This window comes from Hermetia illucens, chromosome 4 (assembly GCF_905115235.1).
Source record: "Hermetia illucens chromosome 4, iHerIll2.2.curated.20191125, whole genome shotgun sequence".
Classification (NCBI taxonomy): domain Eukaryota; kingdom Metazoa; phylum Arthropoda; class Insecta; order Diptera; family Stratiomyidae; genus Hermetia; species Hermetia illucens.
In genome coordinates, this window is record NC_051852.1 from 53,376,577 (window position 1) to 53,399,052 (window position 22,476).

At 40.6% G+C, this 22,476-nt stretch overlaps 1 protein-coding gene across 1 annotated transcript; it reads left to right on the forward strand.

Annotated features, from left to right (window-relative positions):
• Positions 1–275: 275 nt before the first annotated feature.
• LOC119654834 (apyrase-like) lies at positions 276–18,136 on the forward strand. Its single transcript, XM_038060406.1, has 8 exons — positions 276–561; positions 5,254–5,479; positions 5,542–5,739; positions 11,591–11,999; positions 12,064–12,221; positions 12,280–12,376; positions 17,413–17,767; positions 17,841–18,136. The coding sequence occupies exons 1-8, from the start codon at positions 446–448 to the stop codon at positions 17,935–17,937; spliced, it is 1,656 nt and encodes a 551-aa protein (XP_037916334.1). The 5' UTR covers positions 276–445; the 3' UTR covers positions 17,938–18,136.
• Positions 18,137–22,476: the final 4,340 nt, after the last annotated feature.

A 22,476-nucleotide genomic window follows, 5' to 3' on the forward strand; every position in this document is an offset into this window, starting at 1 on the left:
ACCGATTCTATAAGTAAGTTTTCTGAAATGTGAAACTATAGCTTCCCACCATCCACTGAGAACTAAAATCAAATGATATGTTAGCCCCATGTGTTACAGAACAACGCAAAATTCAATTTGCGCGAACATTCACCATGAAAATACTAAATCGCAAAATTTAATTTATGTTCATCATGTCTAGGTAATGCGAAACTATACGCAATGCTGGTATGCAATTTCCTATGTACGCTCATCGCACGACATTCAACAAGGTCTTACAATTTTCCCAACAGAATCATTGGAGTCGCTTCAGTTCCAAACCTCCTACTGCTGAACCTCGACATCCATCAAAATAAGTCACTTTTAGTTATAATAAATCAAATTAAATTAAAGACATCATTGCTATTTGAATCAAAGCTCATCTCAATACAGTGAATAGATTGTTAACGGAATAACACTCTTATAGATGTTGTTCCTGGCGGGCATTTTCCTTTCGACCTTTTCTAGAGTCACCCTAGCGGTCCAAACGCAGAATGATCTGTTTCCCGTGTCCATTATTCATCTGAATGACTTCCACGCCAGGTAATTTAATTAATTTCAACATAAAATGTAAGTTTGATAACAATCGTTATCATGTTTAATTAACTCTGTGAATAATAAATAATTCGCCCTTCACAATCTCAAGTGTTACTCTCACACAAAATGGCATGCACGCCAGATTAGTTTCACTGAACATTTCAAGTATGCGCTATACATATTCGCTCCACGGTCCCAAATCGCCTGGACTACTGCGAAAGTATCTAAATTGGTTGTGATGTATGTTGACATCCATTCACACTTATCACCACGAGTCTAATCCAATTAAGACAATGTCTAGATAAGAAAATGATATTGGCCGTAGATTTACACTCTCTAAATGATTGAAAGAATATTCAGCGCATGTTAAGCCAATTTATTTATGATTTTTAGTGGCTTTTGGTGTTTGATTTGAGTGATCTGCACAACATCTCAATTCTTCAATGAGATCATCAAACATGAAACAGCTGAACCACATATCTTTGATTTCTCTTCTGTGGATTTGCCTACAATGGTTCCTCTACGCAAACGAGGAGGGCTCCTGTAGAAAGCAGGACATCTAATCCTTAAGGGCTAAGTAGGTTCAATTCGGAAAGTCCAGTTTGTGTGTGGGTATGTATGAGGTGGACCACTCAGAACCTAGTAGTCCATTGTACTCAATGCCACCGTCCCGGATTCGCTTATAGGATTTCTGTTAACAGATGTGGTACTACCCGCTGCAGTTGCACCAAAAATCTGATGTCTGATGCAGCCATAGCCGAGGACCTCACATAAAAAATCTTCCGCGGATTCCGCTGCCTTATTATAGCATGGACTCATATCATCTTGAAGAATCCCTATTGAAAACATATGCCCATATGAATTGTGGCTTGCCAGAATGCCCGCAAGACTCCTGTATGATTTCCTGCTTTTCGACTGGATAAACTTTGCAGTATGGTTGTTTGGTTCTGACAGGGAAAGTGTGGTGTGCTTAGCAGCATTAAGGCTCTACAACCTGTCATCATGGGGAGCTTGTTCCCAGTTTTTGATAGCAGCATTAGCCAATGCTACTGACACATCCAGTGCCGGTTCAGAGGTGGGGGAAATTGAACCCTCTTTCGGTAAAGCATCCGAGATTTCATTCCACTTTATATCACAATGATCGGATACTCATAGTAGTTAAACCGTATTGAATCTAAAAGCTCAATCGATTTCTACATTCCTGAAGGATTTTTCAAATTATCAAAGGGCTGCTCAATATCCTAAATGCAGCTTGACTATCACTACAGACTACGATGCGCCCGCCTTTCAACCGTTGTCAATTACCGAAATTACCGCCCTTAGGAGGGAAAAGCCCACTTTTCGTTTTTACTCAAGAAGTAGACTCCGGTTCCAGAAGCCTCTCCTGTTTTTGAGCCATCGGTGTAGTAGACGTCAGTATACGTTGAGACACATTCTTGAGATTCGTCTCTGTTGTCTCTATGCTTTAAGATAACTTCTTCTTCTACCAAACAGATATATGGGGACCCGAGAATCAGAAGGCATTGTAAGAATTGGATTCAGTTTTGCCAATAACTCATCCAATGTTCTGTGCCCCCACATTCTCTGTTTCACAAAAAATCCCATCCAATTTGAGTAATGCATTTAGAGCCGCAGTTCTTTGCAGTGTGGCTAGTTTACAGCGAAAACTATTTGTTAACCTACCACACCACGGGTCCACATGAGGTCTAAATCCCTATGTCTCTGTATGTTTGTTCCAGGCTTCGTCTAGACTAACTCCCAGATATTTCACTTCTTCGGAGAGTTGAAGGTTTGTACCACTCATCTCTGGAAGACAAAGACCATTCAGTTAACTTCTTCTTGTAAATAATACCATTGGGGTTTCATTTGGATTTGTTGAAAGTTCATGCCTGAGGCACCAACTGTCAATTAAGTCAACGGCGCGTTGTGGATTTTTACACACCGTTCCGAGATCTCGACCAACAACTAGCGCAGCCACGTCATCCGCACAAGCGTATTGGCAGTCGATTAGCATACTCCACAGAAGTGGCGATAGCAGACCTCCAAAAGGGTAATATCTATGGTAAAAAAAAGTAGTGGCAGACCTTACCTTAAATGAAACAATTCCTGAGGTCAAAACACCAGGCAGCTCTTTAGCTGCTGTTGAATAGACAGAAAGCCGAATAGTCGCTGCTTAGTGTCAGTAATGGGATTTGATACAGCTCCAAGCGACCGTGGCTTGGACAATTAGTACATTTTTGTATGTGACCCATCTACTTTCTAGCATATTTCGAAATGAAACAGTTGGTCCTTGGTGGAACCACTGTTACATAGCGTGCATATTTATAATCCATGATGATGATATTGTTTGACATTCGTCTTTCTGTCACTGACGGTTGACCACATTGACGAAAGCATGTTCATCCCAACCTGTTAATCCCAATCTCTTTACTCCTGGCATGTTGTCCAGTCCATCAGGGACCGTCTGCGATCTTTTACGGGTCACAATGCGGGGAGTGGCGAGTGTTCGGGAAAGTATTTATGCCCCCTAGCTGGTAGTATACTTGCGTCTTAGTGAGAAAATCTCTAGGTGAGGAGCGAGCCACGAGTGACCGGTCCACGTGGGGTCGCCTCGCAGCTGTTAGCAGCTCTTTACAGATATCGATATGAACCTAGCTCTGCTAAGGTGGTGGTTGTGGCGTGTATCTGGAGACAGCCCCTTCAGTACCTTGGTCGGGAAGTGTGCATTGGACTGGTATTAGTAGACCGCGTTGCCCCGAGTGAGCACTGATTAGAAGCCCGTCTGCCCAAAGTCAAAGACGATGAAACGAAGGAGGGCTAGACCTTCGGCTCAGTTTATAAAACTGACGAAAGGCAAAACATTTGCGGACATTTTTAACGATATCCGCTATAAGGTCAAACTTGAAGACAGAGAAGAAATGTCTACTAAATGAAAAGCGAACGAATTTTTTATATCAAAAACTCGCTGTGGTGGAAGTTGCCGAGCAATACGCAAGGAAAATCCTTCACAACGGGAAAATCAAAATTGGCTTAGTAACAACCAATTGTTGTTACAAGAGCTTATGGGCACACATCTATAATCTACCGATCTGACAGTAGGGCAGCATGCCGTAGAAGCGGCCAGGCAGGTCACAAAGCGAGAACCTACAACGAAAACGTGAGTTGCCTTCTCTGCAAGGATCGTGGCACATCTGATGAGAGTGTTACACACTCACCAGCCCAGGGCGGTTTCCAAATTTCAGGGCGGAACTGGAAAGATCTAATTCGCATTCTACAAATTAACATGGACCGGAGCGCAACCACTCAAGAGTTGGTCGCTGCGGAGAAAGAAGCTGATCTAGTGCTAATCAGCAACCATGGCATCTCGACTTATCGGATACCGCTGCTATCTGGATTAGCGACAGCATCCGATGTCGGATTCTTGCCCAAGGTTTAAACCATCTGAATTCGGTGTTTAAGAATAACGTTTTTTAGCCTTTATTTAACATCGAATGAGACGATGCTGGACTTTCGACGCAGACTTGATGGTATGGTGGACGCCTTTTCGGGAACGAATGCCAAAAGAAACTCCGCAGTGTGAAACAAAAGCAAAGCTTGCTGATGGTAGGGACTAATTGACGAGATGAAGCAGGGCATTTTTCCCTGTCGCTGGAATCTGAGGGAGCTTACGCTAATCAGTAAAGAGAAAGGAGAACCTGAGTTGTCGTATACATACTCACTGAAGCGATACGTGCTTCCGGAAATTTATTCCAAGGCAGTTCAGCTTTAAAGTTGGGAAATCCACGGTGAATGTTGTTCTGGAGGTTCTGGATGAAGTTCATCGAGCTGACTCACATTGCCAACGATCTCGACGAGTAGTGATTCTCAGAACGCTTGGTGAAATAAATACCTTCAATTCTGAAAGTTGCACAAATATGCTGGACTTTCTGTGTACTGTTCCACTTCTTGCGAATATTGCAGTATTATCTGGATGGCTCAAGTGGTTAGAGCTCTGGGCTGTCGTAGCGGAAGGTTGCGGATTTGTTATCGTGACTGAATGCCGGGTACCAGTCGACTCAACTGTGAATGAGTAACTGAGTCAAATCTCGGGCGAGCACAATGCTGACCACATTGCCTTCTACAGTTTGCTGTAGTGTAGCGTTACGGTCCTCAATGAGATTGAGATTGTTGCTCCAATAATTGCTATTATTATATCTGAGAGGTCTCCTGCTCTATGAGACGCTAGAAAGCCAGAAAAAGACGGAGATAACGTCGGAACTAGTACAGAGATCTATCCTATAGACAGACCTCTAGAACCCTTCTTACGATAGTCTGGTAAGGCTTGACATGCCAGAAGAGTCTAGCCCGGTTAGTTATGCGGATATTATTGCCGCACTTGTTGCCGGGTGCACCGTTGAACAGGGGCGTGGATGACTTCTCATAGTTTCAACCTTGCGCTGGAAAAAAACGACGAAGTCAATTTATGCTTATCTAAATTCTTATCAGCTAGAGTGATCTTGTTCTTTGCCTTCGTCTTTGTGAGGTGCCACTGCTTATCGCTTGCAATAAATGTAAAGTTAATGGAAACTGATCATAGTCCAATTCAAAAGAAAATAATAGAAAAAATAAGAATAAGAACGAACAAACTGTGTAGATACCCTATACTCCACAAGGGAATGAAAAGAACGCACAAAAACTCATGTAGGCTAATATTTCTAGATTTGAAGAAACAGACTGGTCTTCATCCACCTGTATCGATCCAAATGAATGTATTGGCGGTTATGGCCGAGTGGTTACCATAGTAAAACACCTACTGAAAGAGCGCAACAATACGAACCCCATCTACCTCAACGCTGGAGATAATTTCCAAGGAACTCTCTGGTATAACATTGGTCGCTGGGATGTTACGCAATATTTTCTCAACCTGCTTCCCGCTGATGCCATGGTAAAGCACAAACCAACAAAAGTAAAATTCACATTACCCAATCATTTTTGATTTTGTTTTAGACGTTGGGTAATCATGAATTCGATCACGGCATAGATGGACTTACTCCATTTTTAGAAAAAATCAAAGCCCCCATAGTCGTAGCAAACATTGATGACAACAAGGAGCCAACAATGCAAGGCAAATATAAAAAATCCGTGATTATTAATAAATATGGCAGGAAAATTGGAATCATCGGGGTCATATTGAAAACAACATATGTAAGTAAGATGAGATTTTAAATAGTTTTCTGTTGTATCGGTTATCTTTTTCACAGACTCCTCTTGTAAGAACAATTATTCCCCATGACTGGATCTCACATTCATTAATATAATATTACAATTGTATTATCTCAGTTACATTTTCTGGTAATCCCACAGCAATCGCAGTCAATCAGAAACTATAAAACTTTGCAGTAGATACTTGTTTCAAACGCTTCCCGAGTTCGACCTTGTAGCTCCAGTCATGGCCTAGTTTGTAAGACCTAGACATGAAACTGTAATACATCACCTAATTAATAGTCTGAATCACCATGTGATTAATTTCCATCTGAAGGTTCGGGAGGTCATTCGCCCGCCGTCATTCAAATTATGAAAATGTAATTTGCTTCGATTCACCCGCGTCATATAATCATCATCGTGTTCCCAAATTTTAGCCTATGTACCACGTGTTCTAAAATGCCTCTCCCAGCTTTCTCACTGGTGGTAAATCCCTATTATAAATATTACTCAACAATTACAAGGCAATACTCCAATTGATCCGTCGTTACTAGCAACCAACATTATACAAGAGTATTGTTTGGCAAAACTCCTGCAACGTATTTGTCTGCCAGAACTTTACCCCAGTTGGTGGATGGTGAAACTACACACCGACAACTTCTTGGGCAGGGCTAAGACCAGCATAAAACAAAGTTCTAATCGGGCAAATGACGGAGTGGTTGGGATCAGCGATTTCAATCTACGAAAGGCATTCAATGACCCGAGCCTGGTAAATGAGATCCCAAAATATGCAAGCAAAGCGGAGTTGTACGAGACCATGGAGAAGTCTACAGTTGTCACCCCGGGATTGATGTCAGAAAATTTCCGCCTGAAGCTGGTGAAATACGATCTAGACAAGAAGTTAACCAAATCCCAAATATTGTCAAATATCTGCAGTGGTACAGCTGCGAAGATTTTAATGCAGAGGATTGGACATTCTAACTTGAGAAGGATCAAGATCGAATTACCGCGTTTGCCGTCTACCTCGTTGGATTGATTACTCTTAAAAGTTCTGTGATGCGAAATCTGCATTCGCCACCAATATCTACAGCTAAATTCCCAGGTTAGATAATGAAGTCCGTTATTGTAGTCAAGGTAATGAAAATGGTACCTTCCACTTTGCAACTGCGCGCTGCACCTGTATGTGAAGTGAAGTGAGTCGACGCCTATGATGGTTTGAACAAAAAGGAAACTGACAGAGTGGGAACATTATGTCGTGAATCGGGTAGCTAAGATCAGGGATATCAGCAAAAAGGCTTGGACTTGCTGACCCACAAAATCAAAGGAGAGACTCGCAGACCTGTTTTAAGTGGTATCAGTTCGGGTGAATAACGAAAACACCCATTGTGGTGGAATGAGCTTTCGAAAAAACGTCCACAAAAAGAGGCTGCTTCTCTCTCAGGGATTTGGAATACATTTAATGTGGTGAAACGCTATTGACAATTCTCGAAACTCATTAAAGCGGTGGCATATCTTACTCGATTTTCCTCGTGATTGATTAAAGAAAACGGCCATCTACAATTACATGAAATTATGAAAACTTCACCCATTCATTGACCAGCAAGGCCTACTAATGGTTGGAGGTATGCATTCTACTGCCTCAGAACCTCAGATAACAGGACCCACTTTATGGGAACAAACAATATGGCAAGGAGTGCCTGTTGTGTATCAGCAACGAAGTAGGTAGTAGAGACATCGGCAAAGGATATAGTAACTTGGCATTTTAATCCTGTTTCTACATTCCACTTAGTGGCTTGTAGGAGGCGGCTGTGAAATCAGAAAAATATTATTTGAAATGCTTTTTCGACGAAGCATGAATGGTATCGAAGAATTTATTACAATATTATGCAAAGCCTGATTAAATTCTAGAAAGCTTGTAGCCTTCTCCATTAACCCTGGCGACTTAAAGGCTTTGATAATTCGTCATTTTTTAGTTCAACTTCCAGCGGCACCAGAAGTCCAGGGACACAGTGCAAGTTGTATGAGCGATGGCAAATTACAACTTTGTGTCAAATGTTCTGGAAATGGTAAACCCGAAAGTACTTACATCACTTGCAAATCCGAGTATGATAAAGAAACTCCCAACATGAAGCTTAGTCAATTGATTCTCAAAGGAATGAAAAAATACATCGCTGGCAAAGTAGCCCCTGGTTCACGTTAGCGCCAGGAGAAATAAACCCAACGACCGGAGAGCAACAATAAACGAAGGTCCTAGCTGTGAAACCAAAAAACGATGAGAAGACTGTAATTTCTGCATCTTAAAACGAATCGAGATACTGGAAGCCGAGCGCTTCGGGTATAAAGGTTTTGTGTATATCTTATTTGGGAAACTCTCTACGCACGATTTTCCATTCGTACATAGCTAAGAATAGAAAATACTCCGGTATATTTTGCTAAACGCCAAGATACACATATGTACATACAAATCAACAACAGAAATACTGTTTTCACCATAAATAAACAAACACTATCTATTACCGCATGACGATGCATGCATATATACTACATATGCGTATCAAAATAGATCTAACACATATTCACCCATTTCCACTTTACTCCGTGCACAAAAGCATACATATATATGTTACGTACGTAAATTAAAAACCGCTGGTAACCAGGTGAAGATATCAGATATCTATTCTATTGGTTACAACTCGCAAGCTTTATTAGTTTATACATACACATCTCTACCTCGAGTAATTGACACTGAAATGCAAATAACTAAACAAGTCGGGAAACCGTAAGCTAGAAGCTTCAGATATGAAAGGTTTTGTATATTTCTTTTATAAAGACATTTGAGTATGCATTTACCCCATTAGTACGTAGCACGTAATTTATGCATACAATATATTATGTGAAAAAATATCCACATTGGGTCTTGAATTTGCAAAAAAGCGACAACTTTGACCTACTATAACTTTGTTAGTAATAGTGCCATTTCAACCACACTTGCTCTATGTGATACTCTATATTATTGCTAGAATGAACTTAAAGAGGTTTTGCAACCAATACTAAAAATTATAGTAATATAATATTATTACCTTTATTTGAACAGATATCGGTGTGAAGGATATTCCAGAGCCTAGGCACCTTACAATGGCAGCTTCCTGATTTCAGATTTTTGGGTTGGGTAATTTCTGGGAATGATCACTTTCGACCTCCCGTATTCCCCACTATCCAACAAATGTCAAACCAAGAACGAATTTAGTGTGAATCGTGTCATACGATTGGCAGTCTTGAGTGCCATCAATTTACATGAAATGCGAAACTTTGACCTTCTATAACTTTGTTAATAATAGTCGGATTGCCTTCAAACTTCTTTCAATATTATCGCCTGAGCTTATGTCAAATTTTGTACTCCTGGGATGGACTGAACTTAAGTGGGCTTTCCGGCAAATTTCTAAAACATAGTAATATGCTATCATTAACTTTATTTGTGCATGCGCTCATACAACTTGCACTGCGTCCCGTCGACTTTTGGTGCCGCTGGAACTTGAAACAAAAAATGACGAATTAACAAAGCCTGTAAGTCGCCAGGGTTAGTGAAGAAGGCTAAAAACTTTCTAGAATTTAATCAGGCTTGGCATAATATTGTAATAAATTCTTCGAATGCCGACACTATTCGTGCTTCGTCGAAAAAGCATTTCAAATAACGTTTTTATGATTTCACAGCCGGCTAGTACAAGCCTGTAATTTCGAATTTTGCAGTTGGGTAGGTGCTGTGAACGAGACCTGTTTCACTTTTTGAGGCCCACATTTTGTGCCCTATCTCCCCTATGTTTCATCAATATCAGAGATAAGATCAGTTCCGAAAAGTACTAAATGAGCCCTTTCATTTGATACCCCACATGACCATGTTCTGTGAAAAAAAAATGTACACCCTCCTTTCACATATATGGGAAGCCCCCTTAAAATTCAACACAAAATGGCGTCACTCGCTGCATGGAAAAGGGCACACAGACCACATGTTCTCAGAAGGTCCCGTGTAAATCGAGTGTAACAGACAGACAAGCGGACAGACACACATTGAACCAAGTTTAATAAGGTTTTGTTTCACATAAAGGAAGAAAGCCAAAGAATGAGTAGCATCCTAGACCAGTCAAAAATCACGTGCGTTGCACATTATTACGGTGTGATGTTAGAAGCAAGAATATTACCTGCAAAATCAAAGGACTAAATGACCTCCCCCCGGGTCAGGTAAATTTCAAAAATATAATAGTATGCTATTATTAACTTAATATGAGCAGATATCGTGTGTGTAGTGTCCGGATAGCTCAGTGGTTAGAGCACTGGGTTGTCATACGGAAGGCCGCGGTTCAAATCTCGCTGGTGGCAGTGGGATTTGTATCGTGACTTGACGTCGGATGCCAGTCGACTCAGCTGTGAATGAGTACCTGAGTCAAATCAGGGTAATAATCTCGGGCGAGCGCAATGCTGACCACATTGCCTCCTACAGTGTTCTGTAGTGTACCGTTACGGTCTTGAATGAAGTGCTCTAACACACTTCAAGGCCCTGATCCAATATGGATTGTTGCGCCAACGATTATTATTATTATCGTAATGGAATGTATTCGGAGGCCTAGATTTTCAAATTTTTCATAAGGATGGGATGAATACGTTCTGGGAACGGCACCTGTTTCACTTTTCGGAGCACACATTTTGAATCCCCACCCCCTTGCGTTCCACCCAATATAAAAAATAAGATCATTTTCGAAAAACACTAATTAAACCGTTTCATCTGATACTCCACCTGACCTTTTCGCGTATATGGGGAAACTTGGCCTCCCTTAAACCCAACAGAACGAAACGTTGCTTGTGTAACGCTTCACAGACCATATATTCTCGGTTTGAATTAGGAGGTAATTTGTTAGCCAAAGTTTTAAAATGAAAGATTGCCTTGGAAAATATTTTTACGTTTTATTGGCTAAAAGTGTCTAATTTTTTCGAGAGGAATTTTCGAGATGTGGAGACTCTCCTCAGAATCTAGTCTCCTAACGTCGTTCACCTCTTTCAAGATATTGGCGTTGTCCAACGACATATACGATCCCTGCTCTATTATATGTCTGGTAACCGAGGACTTATGTATGGGTTATTCTTGTTTTTAGTGGATTCGGCCTCCTTTAAATCTTCTAACACTCTGGTGTGCACTAGTCGTTTTGTTGGCCCTACGAGAATCTTGTCGCAGTCTGGGCAGGAGAGAGAGTGTACGGAAAAAAGCGGCATTTACAAGCATGTTACAAGCGACAACAAAGACGATGATAAGAGGAGAAAGCTATAACATTGTGAGTGGAATCGAAATGAACTATTGTATCGACTGGTGTGGCTGCCTAACAAAAGCCGTTTTTATTCCCTTCACAAAATAGCACTTTACCAAGCCAAATGTTGAGAGAACAGAAATATGTTGGGAATTCACGATCTACTAGCAATTGGGAGAGGATGGTACCTTCTTCCATGCTTCAACTCGCTCTGCCATCCTTCAACAAACCCTAGTAAATGGAAACGTGTGAGCAGGGTATTTAGCTTGGTTTGTGTAGATTTGCAAACACTTACAGCGATCCGATCGAGTGTCGGGTTTTCGAACAACTCAAAAGGAATTTGCTTGCCTGCTCAGAAAGCAATCAAGCATTTCTCCAAAAAAAATCGAAAATCTCCATTAAGAAAAAGTTTGTAGGAACTTCTGTAGTTTCTACTCGAAAAACTGGGTCAAATGGTTTTCCCTTTTGAAGTTAGCTAATCTACGTTTTGAAAACTACTGTTACTTCTCTCGTGAATGGATGAATTCATTCGTTACAAAATTACATTTTTCAAATTTCAGCAACTTGCTAACACAGGTAAACTCAAATTCCTAGATGAATCCGAGTCAGTTAAAGCGGAGGCAGAGCGACTGAAGAGCAAACATGGGGTTGACATTATCATAGTTCTATCACATTGTGGATTGGAAACTGATAGATTAATCGCAAAAACCGCTGGACCTCTTATCGATGTCATAGTTGGAGGTCACTCTCACACGTTTCTATATTCAGGACAAAGTCCACTAGGCCCCGACACCCCGAAAGATAAATACCCTGTTGAAATCATACAAGATAATGGCCACAAAGTACTAATTGTTCAAGCGTCCTGCTACACGAAATATGTTGGTGACATCACAGTATACTTCGACAGAGCCGGGGAAGTAGTAAGTTATGAGGGCAAACCGATCTTCCTTGCTCATCATATTATTCAAGGTGTGTATGTGTATGTACCTTACTCCTACATGGAATGGGTTTCTTTACAATTAATAAATTTCAGATCCCGAAATTGTTAATGAGCTGGAGTCTTGGAAAGAAGCTATTGATATTATCGGCAATCGACAAGTTGGCCAAACGCGAGTGACACTTTCGAGGGACAGCTGCACATATGAGGAATGTAACCTGGGAAGTTTCATAACCGATGCATTAACATATTCGGTAATTGATCTTTACCGCTTGCATTATTGTATCTATAGTGTTCATAATTTATTTCCAGTATGTAAAATCAACACCATACGATAGCCCCTATTGGACTACTGCTGCTATTTCTTTGCTCAATGTCGGAAGCATCCGAACGGCACTTAACAAAGGAAGCGAGTATATATAATTTTCTGTAGATGTAGTGCTGAGTTGCTATATGCGCAATAGAATAAGCCAGGACATAGGGCCAGTGTCGAGGTTGTTAATCCTTTTACAGACCATTGCCAGAATAGAGGGGTTACATCATGCTTTAAAAACGATGAGAAGCTGTTAGTATGATTTTTTGATTGCTACAGACACGATTATCCTCGATTATCTAGACGCTACCCGTTAGAATGCGAAAAAGAGTTATTTCTTCACTTAGCACCGAATTCAGAAGATGGAGAATGTAGGGTTTATTTAAGATCCGATCGGTTTTTAATTTACGGTAGTTCTCTAGAATAGGCGGGCTAAAGACAACCGTAAAGTTTCCAACTGGAAATCGAAATCTGAAATGGAGGACCGCACAATACCATCCACTTTTAGTTTGGCCTGAAGGTTACGCTGGAAGAGCCTGCAATGCCCCTCCAGTTAAACTGAATGTACCACGCAAGCCGCATTATCATTAGTTCAACTCTGGAAGTAGAAAGCCTGGAAAAGAGAATTTAAGATATTTGTGTGTGAACAGTTATCAATAATGTTCACCAGCGATAAAGAAGCTCATAAAATTCTCGCTCACAGCCTAAACAAACATGTCTGCCTGTCTTTTTCTATCACCGGCAGCCTTAACAAGCAAAACTGATAGACTAAATGCATCCCACCCACGTTGCGGCCGCCGATTCACTTATCCTACTCTTGAGGCGGAACTGACAAACCGAATTGGGTTTAAATCAGTTGGTCCAAAATGGAACCTACCCCACACTCTCATGGCAAGGATTCCTGAGCAGTGCCTGATTCAAAGCTAGAGAACCAGTATTGTGCCGGGCTATACATTGAAGTCTTAGACTAATAAATTTCAACTCCTTTCTGTTAAGACATTCAGAAAATTGGTTGAGAAACCCATGATGGAGAGGCTAATGTCATCCTCCTGCATTGCAGCCATCATACTAACCACTCCGGAAAATTCCGTGTTACTGTAGCTAAGATGGCAACAAACAACAAAAAGACGGTTTAAACTATATAAACTCAAACTTCCATTCATTTTTAAACAGCTTTATTTATCAAATGACGCTAAATATCTGGGGGTGATTCTGTATACTAATTTGGAGTTAAATTGGGCGTATAATAGAAAAGGCAAGCGAAAACTTTTCCGGATTGAAACGACATACGATAAACTGAATATGCCAAGTGGTAGTGATGCCCGCACTAATACAGCGGCCAAAAAAGGAGCAGAAACAGGCTATTAAGAAACTATCTTTACCTCAAAGACTCACCTAACTCGGCAATGTAGACACTATGAAGTGTACACTCCCCCTGCCTATTAAAGGCAGTTCTGAGGCTTAGAGCAAGCAGTTTTCATTTGAATGACATTTGGTCTTGTTTTACATTCGGACAAAGCAGAATCGACAACATATTCAGAAACAAAACTCTGAAGATGGGCAGTAATTTCGCGTTGATTCAAATATTGCTTCGGTTCCAAAAAAAAGACCACTATAATTAGAACGAGCTGGATTCATTCAAGATAGATCTAAGACAGGATTGGGGTTAGGATACATGAGATACGGCATATCACAACCTTTAAGCCAACTTTCCACTGTTTATCAAGCAGAAGTGCATAAGATAAGCCAATGTGTCAACAAGAAGGCGCTAAAATGCATATTCTCTGTAATATTTAGGCAAGATCGAAAACGATCAACCTCCCTCCTCGCCCAAAACTTAATGAAATGCATAGCAGACCACTTCTGTGAACTATAGGCATAGCCCATTAATACCATAGGTTCAAAAGCAAGCTTATAGTGAGGACACTAACAAGTCTAATGCACTACGTGGCATGGCGAACTATAAGGAGGACCCAACATGCAAACTTCAGAATGAAGAGGCAAGATTTCCTCCCACATAATATTGAATCGCCCGACACACTCGCAGTGAAAACTTACCATCTGAGAAATAATAAACCTTCAAAAGGCCCTCGATCAAGTGCACCTGATAAATTATCTTCTTAGCCTAGCATAAATGAAATTTGCTAGAACATACAATAAGCAAGTGTGTAAAGATAAGGCAATATAACCCAGTCCACAAAACACCTTTGTCCATCCATCCATTCAATGCAGTCTACGCGGTGCCTTTGGCGAATGGTATCCAACACTCTGTCACCATACAATTCCCCCTGCCACCAACGAGATTTGAACCGCAACCTTCCGCTGCGGCAGCCTAGCGCTGAAACTACTGAGCTATCCGGGCAAAATATTAATAATAAGAAAGAAAGAGGAATAAACAGGTCTTCTCACTTGCTAGATTATAATTGAACTATATAAACTCATAATAATGGCTGACACATCCCACAAAAAAATTCGGGTATTATTATAAATCGTTAAGTTGTCTTACGATAAAGAACTGGAAGAACAAAAAAATTATCATCTTCTAAAGATAAGACAAAAAATCCTGGAAAAGAGATACAGATATAATGGAGTGAGATCTTGAGAAGTCTTCAAACCACCAACAATACAAAAATTTGCCATTAGAGTGGTGGGAAGAATATATTGACTCCGGTTCATATATCTAGAAACATAGTCAAGTTAACGAGGGACGGTTTCATCCAGGACAGGGCAACTTACCACACGCTACTTCAGCTCCACCGTGGCACTGGCGTGATCAAAAGCAAGGTCTTGTTCGCTCCCTTATATATGTATATACAAACATAACATGAGTGCCCTGAGTTCGCATTCACTTCATGGCGCACCGGACTAATTGTCGTCTGTCCCTTAAAAAAATTAAAAAGTGGGAGACAGTTGCTCCTTAACTGGTTTGTTCTGTCAATTGGATTGGCACTCAATACTTTGTCATTCCTTAAACGAAACACACAAGTGAATTAATCAGAAGCCTAAACAGCGTGTACATTTAACACTTAATTTAAAAGTCAGAATACCGGAGCAAATATCGTAATGGGATGTCTTTTAAAGTCTAGACTTTTTATAGACGCAATACTGTGATTTTTTCAGATCTTTCGATTGGATAGGTTTTGAGAACACACATTTTGAGTCCTCACTCCCACGTTTCACCCAATATAAGAAATATTCCGTGAAAAAAAATGTTTCTCCCCCTTTCGCATATATAGGGAACCCCCTTAAACCTAACATAAAATAATAAAACTTGCGCCTGTAACGACTCATAGAATACCTACTCTCACCAAATTTTGTGACGATAGCACCAGCCATTTTGTAATAAATCTCATGTGGCAAACGGACAGACAGACATTGAATCGATTTTAATAAAGTTTTGTTTCAGACTAGTTAAATCCGGACACCGTCGCACGAAGTACATATGTGCTCAGAAAGGGGGCAAAAGGAGCTGAATGGGTTTTGTTTTTTATAGGAATGTTTCGTACAGTCTGTTGGAAGCAATGCGAAAAGAATCAACGAAAAAGGATAAAATAAAACCTTTACTGAGGGCAGGAAACAAAGGAAAATCTATTTTCGTATGCAAAATTAAAATAGTTAATATGGAGACTTTTAGCGTCATATACCTCCTTCACTAGGCAGTGGAATGTATTTTACCATTTACTTTCTATCAACTATTTTTGTGCGATGTGGTACCTTCGCGAAGCCTACTGCCGACATAATCCACAAGCTTCTCAATAATATTGCACTCCAAGGATTGAGGAGAGGTTTTGGGTAGCTTCCGACAGTTGAGCACTACCACATGGGGCGATGTTTTGGCGTATCTTGAATGCTTGGCAAATACGCAATTTCTCTGCGCTAGCATGAAGATTTTTTTTTTAATCCATCTTTCCATATTCCCTTCCATGAATAAAACATTACCCACCTATTTACGTAAAAACCAAAATTTTCTTCTGAAAGTACTAACTGAGACCTGTCGTTTGATACCCCCGTAGGTACAATGAACCTTTTTTCCCATTTTTTGGAGAAAAACGTGTGTTTCGTTTTGGAGAAAAGGGCGTGACAGACACACAACCTTAAAAAAGAGTTGAACCAGTAACCGAAAATAGGATCTCGAAAGAAAGGGATAATCACCTATTGTTATGGTCTGTGGAGGCACACAATCATTGCCAAAAATATAAAGAAAGTTTAGATCATTTATAAATCCGCCTCAAGGTCGACAGTCAGCAAATTAAATGGCAATAATTTGTTAACCATAAAAAAATATAAAGATTCTACTATGGTAGAAGATTAATTGAAGATTCTGAAGGTCAAGAGCGGTCGCGTATATATCTACAGCCAGATTCATACCGAAAACCAGGTCATCTTCTTCGATATTGTAAATAAATTTAAATGTTTCATTTGAAGAGCGGAGCGAGGGAAGCGAACTTCCTTATGGCCCCAACATACAGTACTCCGGACGAGTAACTCGATTGGATTGTTTCTGTGAATGAGCTCTGTCTCTTTTAAGCGCACGAGTTTCGTAGCGAGCGGGTGCATCGAACAAAAAAAAGAACTAAACAATTTGTGGACAAATTATAGTTTATTTAAAAAAGGCTCGGACAGAGTTTCGGCTTATGAGAGTACAACTTCAATGGGGCGAGTGTTACGTTTACGTGCTTTATATATTCTAATTATGCTGATGCAATTTACCGGTGTACGCTTGCATTTTTGTAATTTGAAGAAATCAAAAATGCTGACATTGTGTCTGGACTTCTGGATTTCTAGTTTGCAAATGAATTTTGTTACTTTAGAATTTCTAGGTATTATTTCTATTACTTAGGTTGGAATTTATCTGACTAAGTATTTTAGTTACGTTGTCATCTGATGACGTATACATAACTCACGCTTCCGAATTTACCAATGAACTAATAAACAACTTTCATTACACCCCCCCCCCCTCTTCGCTTTTATGAGGATTCCCTTAAACTTTACCCAAAATCCTGGCTGCTGATCGGATTTCACTGTTTCCATATGTTCACCTAATGTTGTATCAAAAACTGTTTTTGAGAAAAGCGGTTTTAATAACGTTTTGTTTCACAAAATCTTTTAAAAAGTCTTAATTTTCGTTTCAGTTCTCACTTATGCTCATCTCGTCACTACTTTACCATTTGGAAACACTTTGGATTCGTTCGACCTCCGCGGAAGACATCTATTAGAAGCACTCGAATATTCTGTTTCTCAGTCCTATGATGGCAGTCATTTCAATAAAGTAAAAATGCTTCAAGTATCTGGCCTCCAAGTGAAATTTAATATCCATAAGCCTGTTGGCAAACGCGTCGTGGAGGTCCTTGTGCGATGCCAGAAGTGCATAATTCCGGAGTACGAACCTCTTAGTTTGGAAAAAAAATACAGAGTTGTAATGCCGTCTTTCTTGGCAGCAGGAGGCGATGGTTTTACTATGTTCAGAGACTATAAGGAGGAAACTAGGTAAGTTAGAAATATTTTACTTGTTAAAATCACTCTGTTTGAAGATATTCTAATGAACCTTTTTTATCCATAGAATTGGTAAACTTGATATAGACGCATTTGAAGAGTACGTCAAAAAACAATCGCCGATTATAGCTGGATCGAATGATCGTATTATTATGTTAACATAAATTGTGTGTAATGAAGTATAATGAATCATAAATAATCCTTCGTTCATTCAATTGCACAGGTAAATGTGAGTAAACTGTTTTCATGTATAAATTATTATCAATAACTCAAAAATCTAAACGGAACCAATCAGCATATGGAAGTCCCAATATTCTATTAAGAAGGCTTTACATAGATTCCTTGAAATTTAAATACGATATTTTTAAAAAATAAAAAAACAAAAAAAAAACCGTTTCTACTTCATTAAATTTATATTTTCAGCAAATAGGCATATTTCGGCGACTACTTGTCCACTTCTTCAGTTATTGAAGTAGAGGTGAAACAGTTCTCGAATTGTTTATTTTTTACTTATATAGCTTTACTAAAACGTTCGAATTTAGGTTTTGTCTTTGACATTTTTACGTGTTCTGCATGAAATAACCGACCAAGATCATATTCCCTGCCACTTATAGAAATTTCATAAAGAACAAAACAGAGGGAAATCTTCTTTAAGGTAGTAGGAGACAAAGAAATTTATAACTTGAGAAGAATTAATTAACAAGCCAAGCGACGAAGGTCGTGGACACACCATGTCTCATGTGCCCATTAGATAGCTTACTGTTGAAGATAGTTAACTATATTCGAAAAGAGTCAAACTGATACCTAGCCACCTCAGTGGGTAACTTTAGCCTCCTAGTAAAGATTATAGACACGGAATCGATATCGCGGTAATCGCCATACTCGCAGGAACAAAATGAATACCAACGATCTAATGAGATAAATTTATACGAAGCTTGTAATATATATAGGATCAAGATAAAAATACAAATTTTTCACCACATATATACTAATATCTTGAGCGTGCGTAATTTCCAGCGCGATAGCATAGTTCATTATTGAAATACAGAGCAATTTATGCACCCATCTCCAAAAAAAGGCGTTTTTCTACTGCCATGCTAGAGGGCGGTGCGATCATTTTAACGAAAAAAAGTAAACGGCATTTTAACGTGCAGACTTAACTACAGTCCATAAACTAGGATTATTAAAAAATATGAAAAGCTAAATTTTTAGCGGCGTGTTCAACTTTTTTTTGTGAATTTTAGTGTGAATTTTTTTTTCAGCCTTTTCTCCATTCACAAGCGGGGGCGGCTCGTCGTGATCGGACTTGCAATTTGGCTCTATCGAATGCCTGATCTGGCTGCAATATCAAGGCTTTTAAATCCCCATCCAGCGTACCAAGCCACCGTTGTTTCGGCCCGCCTTTTGGTCGTTTACCATCAACTTCGATGTTCAGGCCAATCTTGGCAAGTGAATTCTCGTTAGCATGAATTACATGACCATACCATCGAAGACGCCTCTCTCGCAACTTTTCCACGATCGGTGCAACCCCATAACGATCGCGGATATCCTCATTTCGGATGTTTGATCACATCACACCTGTCACGCCACTAGTCCAACATAACATCTTCGTCTCCATTACAGCAAGACGCCGTTCATTGTCTTTTATAGTTGGCCAACACTCAGAACCATAGAGAGCGAAAGGACGGACAACATTGCGGTAAATTTTAAATTTAAGACGTTCGTTGATTCGTCGATCACAAATAACACCAGTTGTGGAACGACACTTCATCCAGGTTGCGTTAATGCGTGAAGCAATTTCATAACGCAGTTCTCCATTGGCTGATAGCGTTGACCCGAAGTATTTAAATCGCTCAGTTCTGGGCAGATCACTGCCGCTGACAGTGATTGTGCCTGTTTCATGGGGATTGACCATCAAAAATTCAGTTTTGTTTAGATTTAATCTGAGACCGTGTTGCATGAGGCGATCATTCCATTTTTGGTTGCTCGAGATCATTTTTGCTATCAGATGCTAGGAAAACATCATCTGCATAAAGCAATGTGTAGGACGCAGGACGTTGGATATCCCGTGCAACGGTGTCCATAACAAAAACAAAGAGGAGTGCTGAGAGGGCGCTTCCTTAATGAACACCAACAGAGACACGAAGCGGTTTTGATACACCCGCCATACTTCGAACTTTACTTTTCGGATCATGGTAGAGCAATTGAATGCAGCGCACGAGTTCTTCTGGCACGAAGTGTTGTCATAAAGCATACCAGATGAGTTCGTGTGGTACACGGTCAAACGCTTTCTCTAGATCCAGAAAGGCAATGTAAAGAGGGCGATGCTTCTCACGATGTTTCTCCATGTTCCAGTAGTTCCGCAGTTTTTGACAAATACGGCTTGATTCACGGTTATTTCAACGATTTCGCGAATACGGTTGTGAAGAATGCGTTCAAAAATCTTCATGGTATGTCAAGGTAACCGGAGCGGACGGTAATTTGAATATTCTGCTGGGCTACCTTTCTTTTTCCATGTTTTAACTGTGGTACTTTCCACCAATCAGATGGTGTTCTACCTTCCTGAATAACCCGATTAAAGAATTCACTGAGCCACAGTGTTGGGTCCCAGCTCTTCGCTTTCCAGAGCTCAGATGCGACGTCGTCAGGTCCTGTGGCTTTTCCCAATTTCATTCGTTCTATTGCCTCCTCGACTTCAATTGCGCTGACAGGTGGAACTGCTCCAAATGTCGGCAATGATTGTGGAAGTGGAGGATGAGCAAATTCTTCAATTGAACTCTGTTCGAAGTATACTCACCATCTATCCGTTGCGGCTCAACGATTGGTAAGCAAAGTACCGTTCTTGTCATTAATGCAACAAAAGTGTTCGATATCCTGTGTGCGTTCATCACGGCTTTTAGCAAGTCGATACAGATCTCTCTCGCCATCCCGAGTGTCCAGTTATCGTAAAGATTTTTGTAATGGTTCGCTCGGGTGACAGCAACCGCTTTCTTTGCTTCCCGGTTGGTATTCTTATGAATTTGCCAATTAGCAGGCATTTTATCGTCGAGAAATTTATGGTAGAGGCGTTTCTTTCCACGGACCTTCATTTCAACATCATTTTTGCAAAGCGGTTGATGTACCGCTTACCCGGCTTAGTGACCCCGAGGATTGCAGAGGACGCTTTGTGGATCATGTCTTTCATTTGGTTCCATGATTCTTCCACATTCATAATGGTTGGCAATCGTATGAGTGAGATCTTTTCTTCTTTCTTCTTACCAAATCTCCACCATTTAATGCACCGCGGGCCAGCGCGTTCCTCACGATATTTTATCGGTGGCTTAACTCGTAGGACAGCAATCAACGGCCGATGTTGAGGTGCGATGGCCTCATAGGGAACGACTTTATAACCAGTGAGAGTGGTAAAATGTCGGCGTCTTATGAGATTATAGACGATTTGCTTTTTACTGTTCCCACTATAAAATGTAGAAAGATGAGACAATCTTTTGATGAACCATGTATTCATAAGTACAAGGTCATTGGTGTCCGCAAAATCGTTTATACGCTCGCCACCCTTATTTCGCACTCCGAACCCCTTTCCCCCATGGCACCTGTTACCGTCTGCCTTTTCACCCACATGACCATTAAGACCACCGGCAATGATAATATAGTCGTCAGCAGGCACGTGACAAGTCTTTTCATCGAGAAGTTGCCAGAAGGCATCTTTCTCGGCATCAGGTCGACCTGTCTGTGGTGCGTACGCGGTGAAGAAGTGAATAGTGCAATCAGCTGATATAATGGTGAGCTTCATCAGCCGATCATCAAATCGTTCGACTTCTTTAATGGCATCACGGGAACCCTCTGAGATGGCAATGCCAACACCATATTGAGTGTGTGGGTTACCAAAATAGAGATGTTTGTAGCCATTTTTACCGCGTTCGCGTTCAATGTCGCAGCTTTTGGCACCAGAACATCGGGTTTCTGACAAAGCGCAGATATCAATGCGCCTTTTCCGAAGGGCTCTTGTGAGTCTCTCTGTCTTTCCAGATAGGGTACCAACATTTAGCGTGCAAACATGTATTTGTTTTGTTCGGACTAACTTGCTTACATCCTGACGCCGTCCATGCGTCAAGAACCCTTGCCCATTTCTCGACAGGACCGGGGCCCGTCCTGCCGCGTCGACTGGCGTGGAGGCCCTAGCATTTCTCCGAGGCTTGTAACTCATTCCGATGATCATGTTTGTAACGACATTGTATGCATTTGCTTGGTCGGCCTGACGCGGGACCTGTCACCAAGAGAGATCAGGTAGGATTTAGCCTAGTGGAATACCTCCAACTGTACTCTATTTATCTCTTTCCCTAATCTCAGCATTTTATTTTTGTTTTACTGAGGATAGTGCAGAGTACGTTGCCTCAAACCCTCCTCCTTTACGTGGGCTTGGGACCAGCATACTATGTTTACTATGGTTTCGCGAAAAAACACATCTACAGCATGGCGTAAAAATATGTTCAGAATAAGTCGTGAAAATTTCAAGGAATTTCGTTTGTTAGATTTTGGGCTATGGTGGTAGCCGATTTTCAATATGCAGTTTCGAGAAAAACGCATTTAAAAAGTAGAATGTGATTTTTAGCCATAAAATCTTAACTGATCATTAATCTGCTATATCTAGTCCATAAACCTTAGGTTTCGCGAAAAAACACATCTACAGCCTTGGCTTCAATTCT

Bases quoted from the DNA above. Each gene is read 5' to 3' on its own strand.
- LOC119654834 (XM_038060406.1), top strand. From the start codon at position 446: ATGTTGTTCCTGGCGGGCATTTTCCTTTCGACCTTTTCTAGAGTCACC. The intron at 12,000-12,063 runs GTGTGTATGTGT...AATAAATTTCAG, and splicing joins TGCTCATCATATTATTCAAG to ATCCCGAAATTGTTAATGAG. The intron at 12,222-12,279 runs GTAATTGATCTT...ATTTATTTCCAG, and splicing joins CCGATGCATTAACATATTCG to TATGTAAAATCAACACCATA.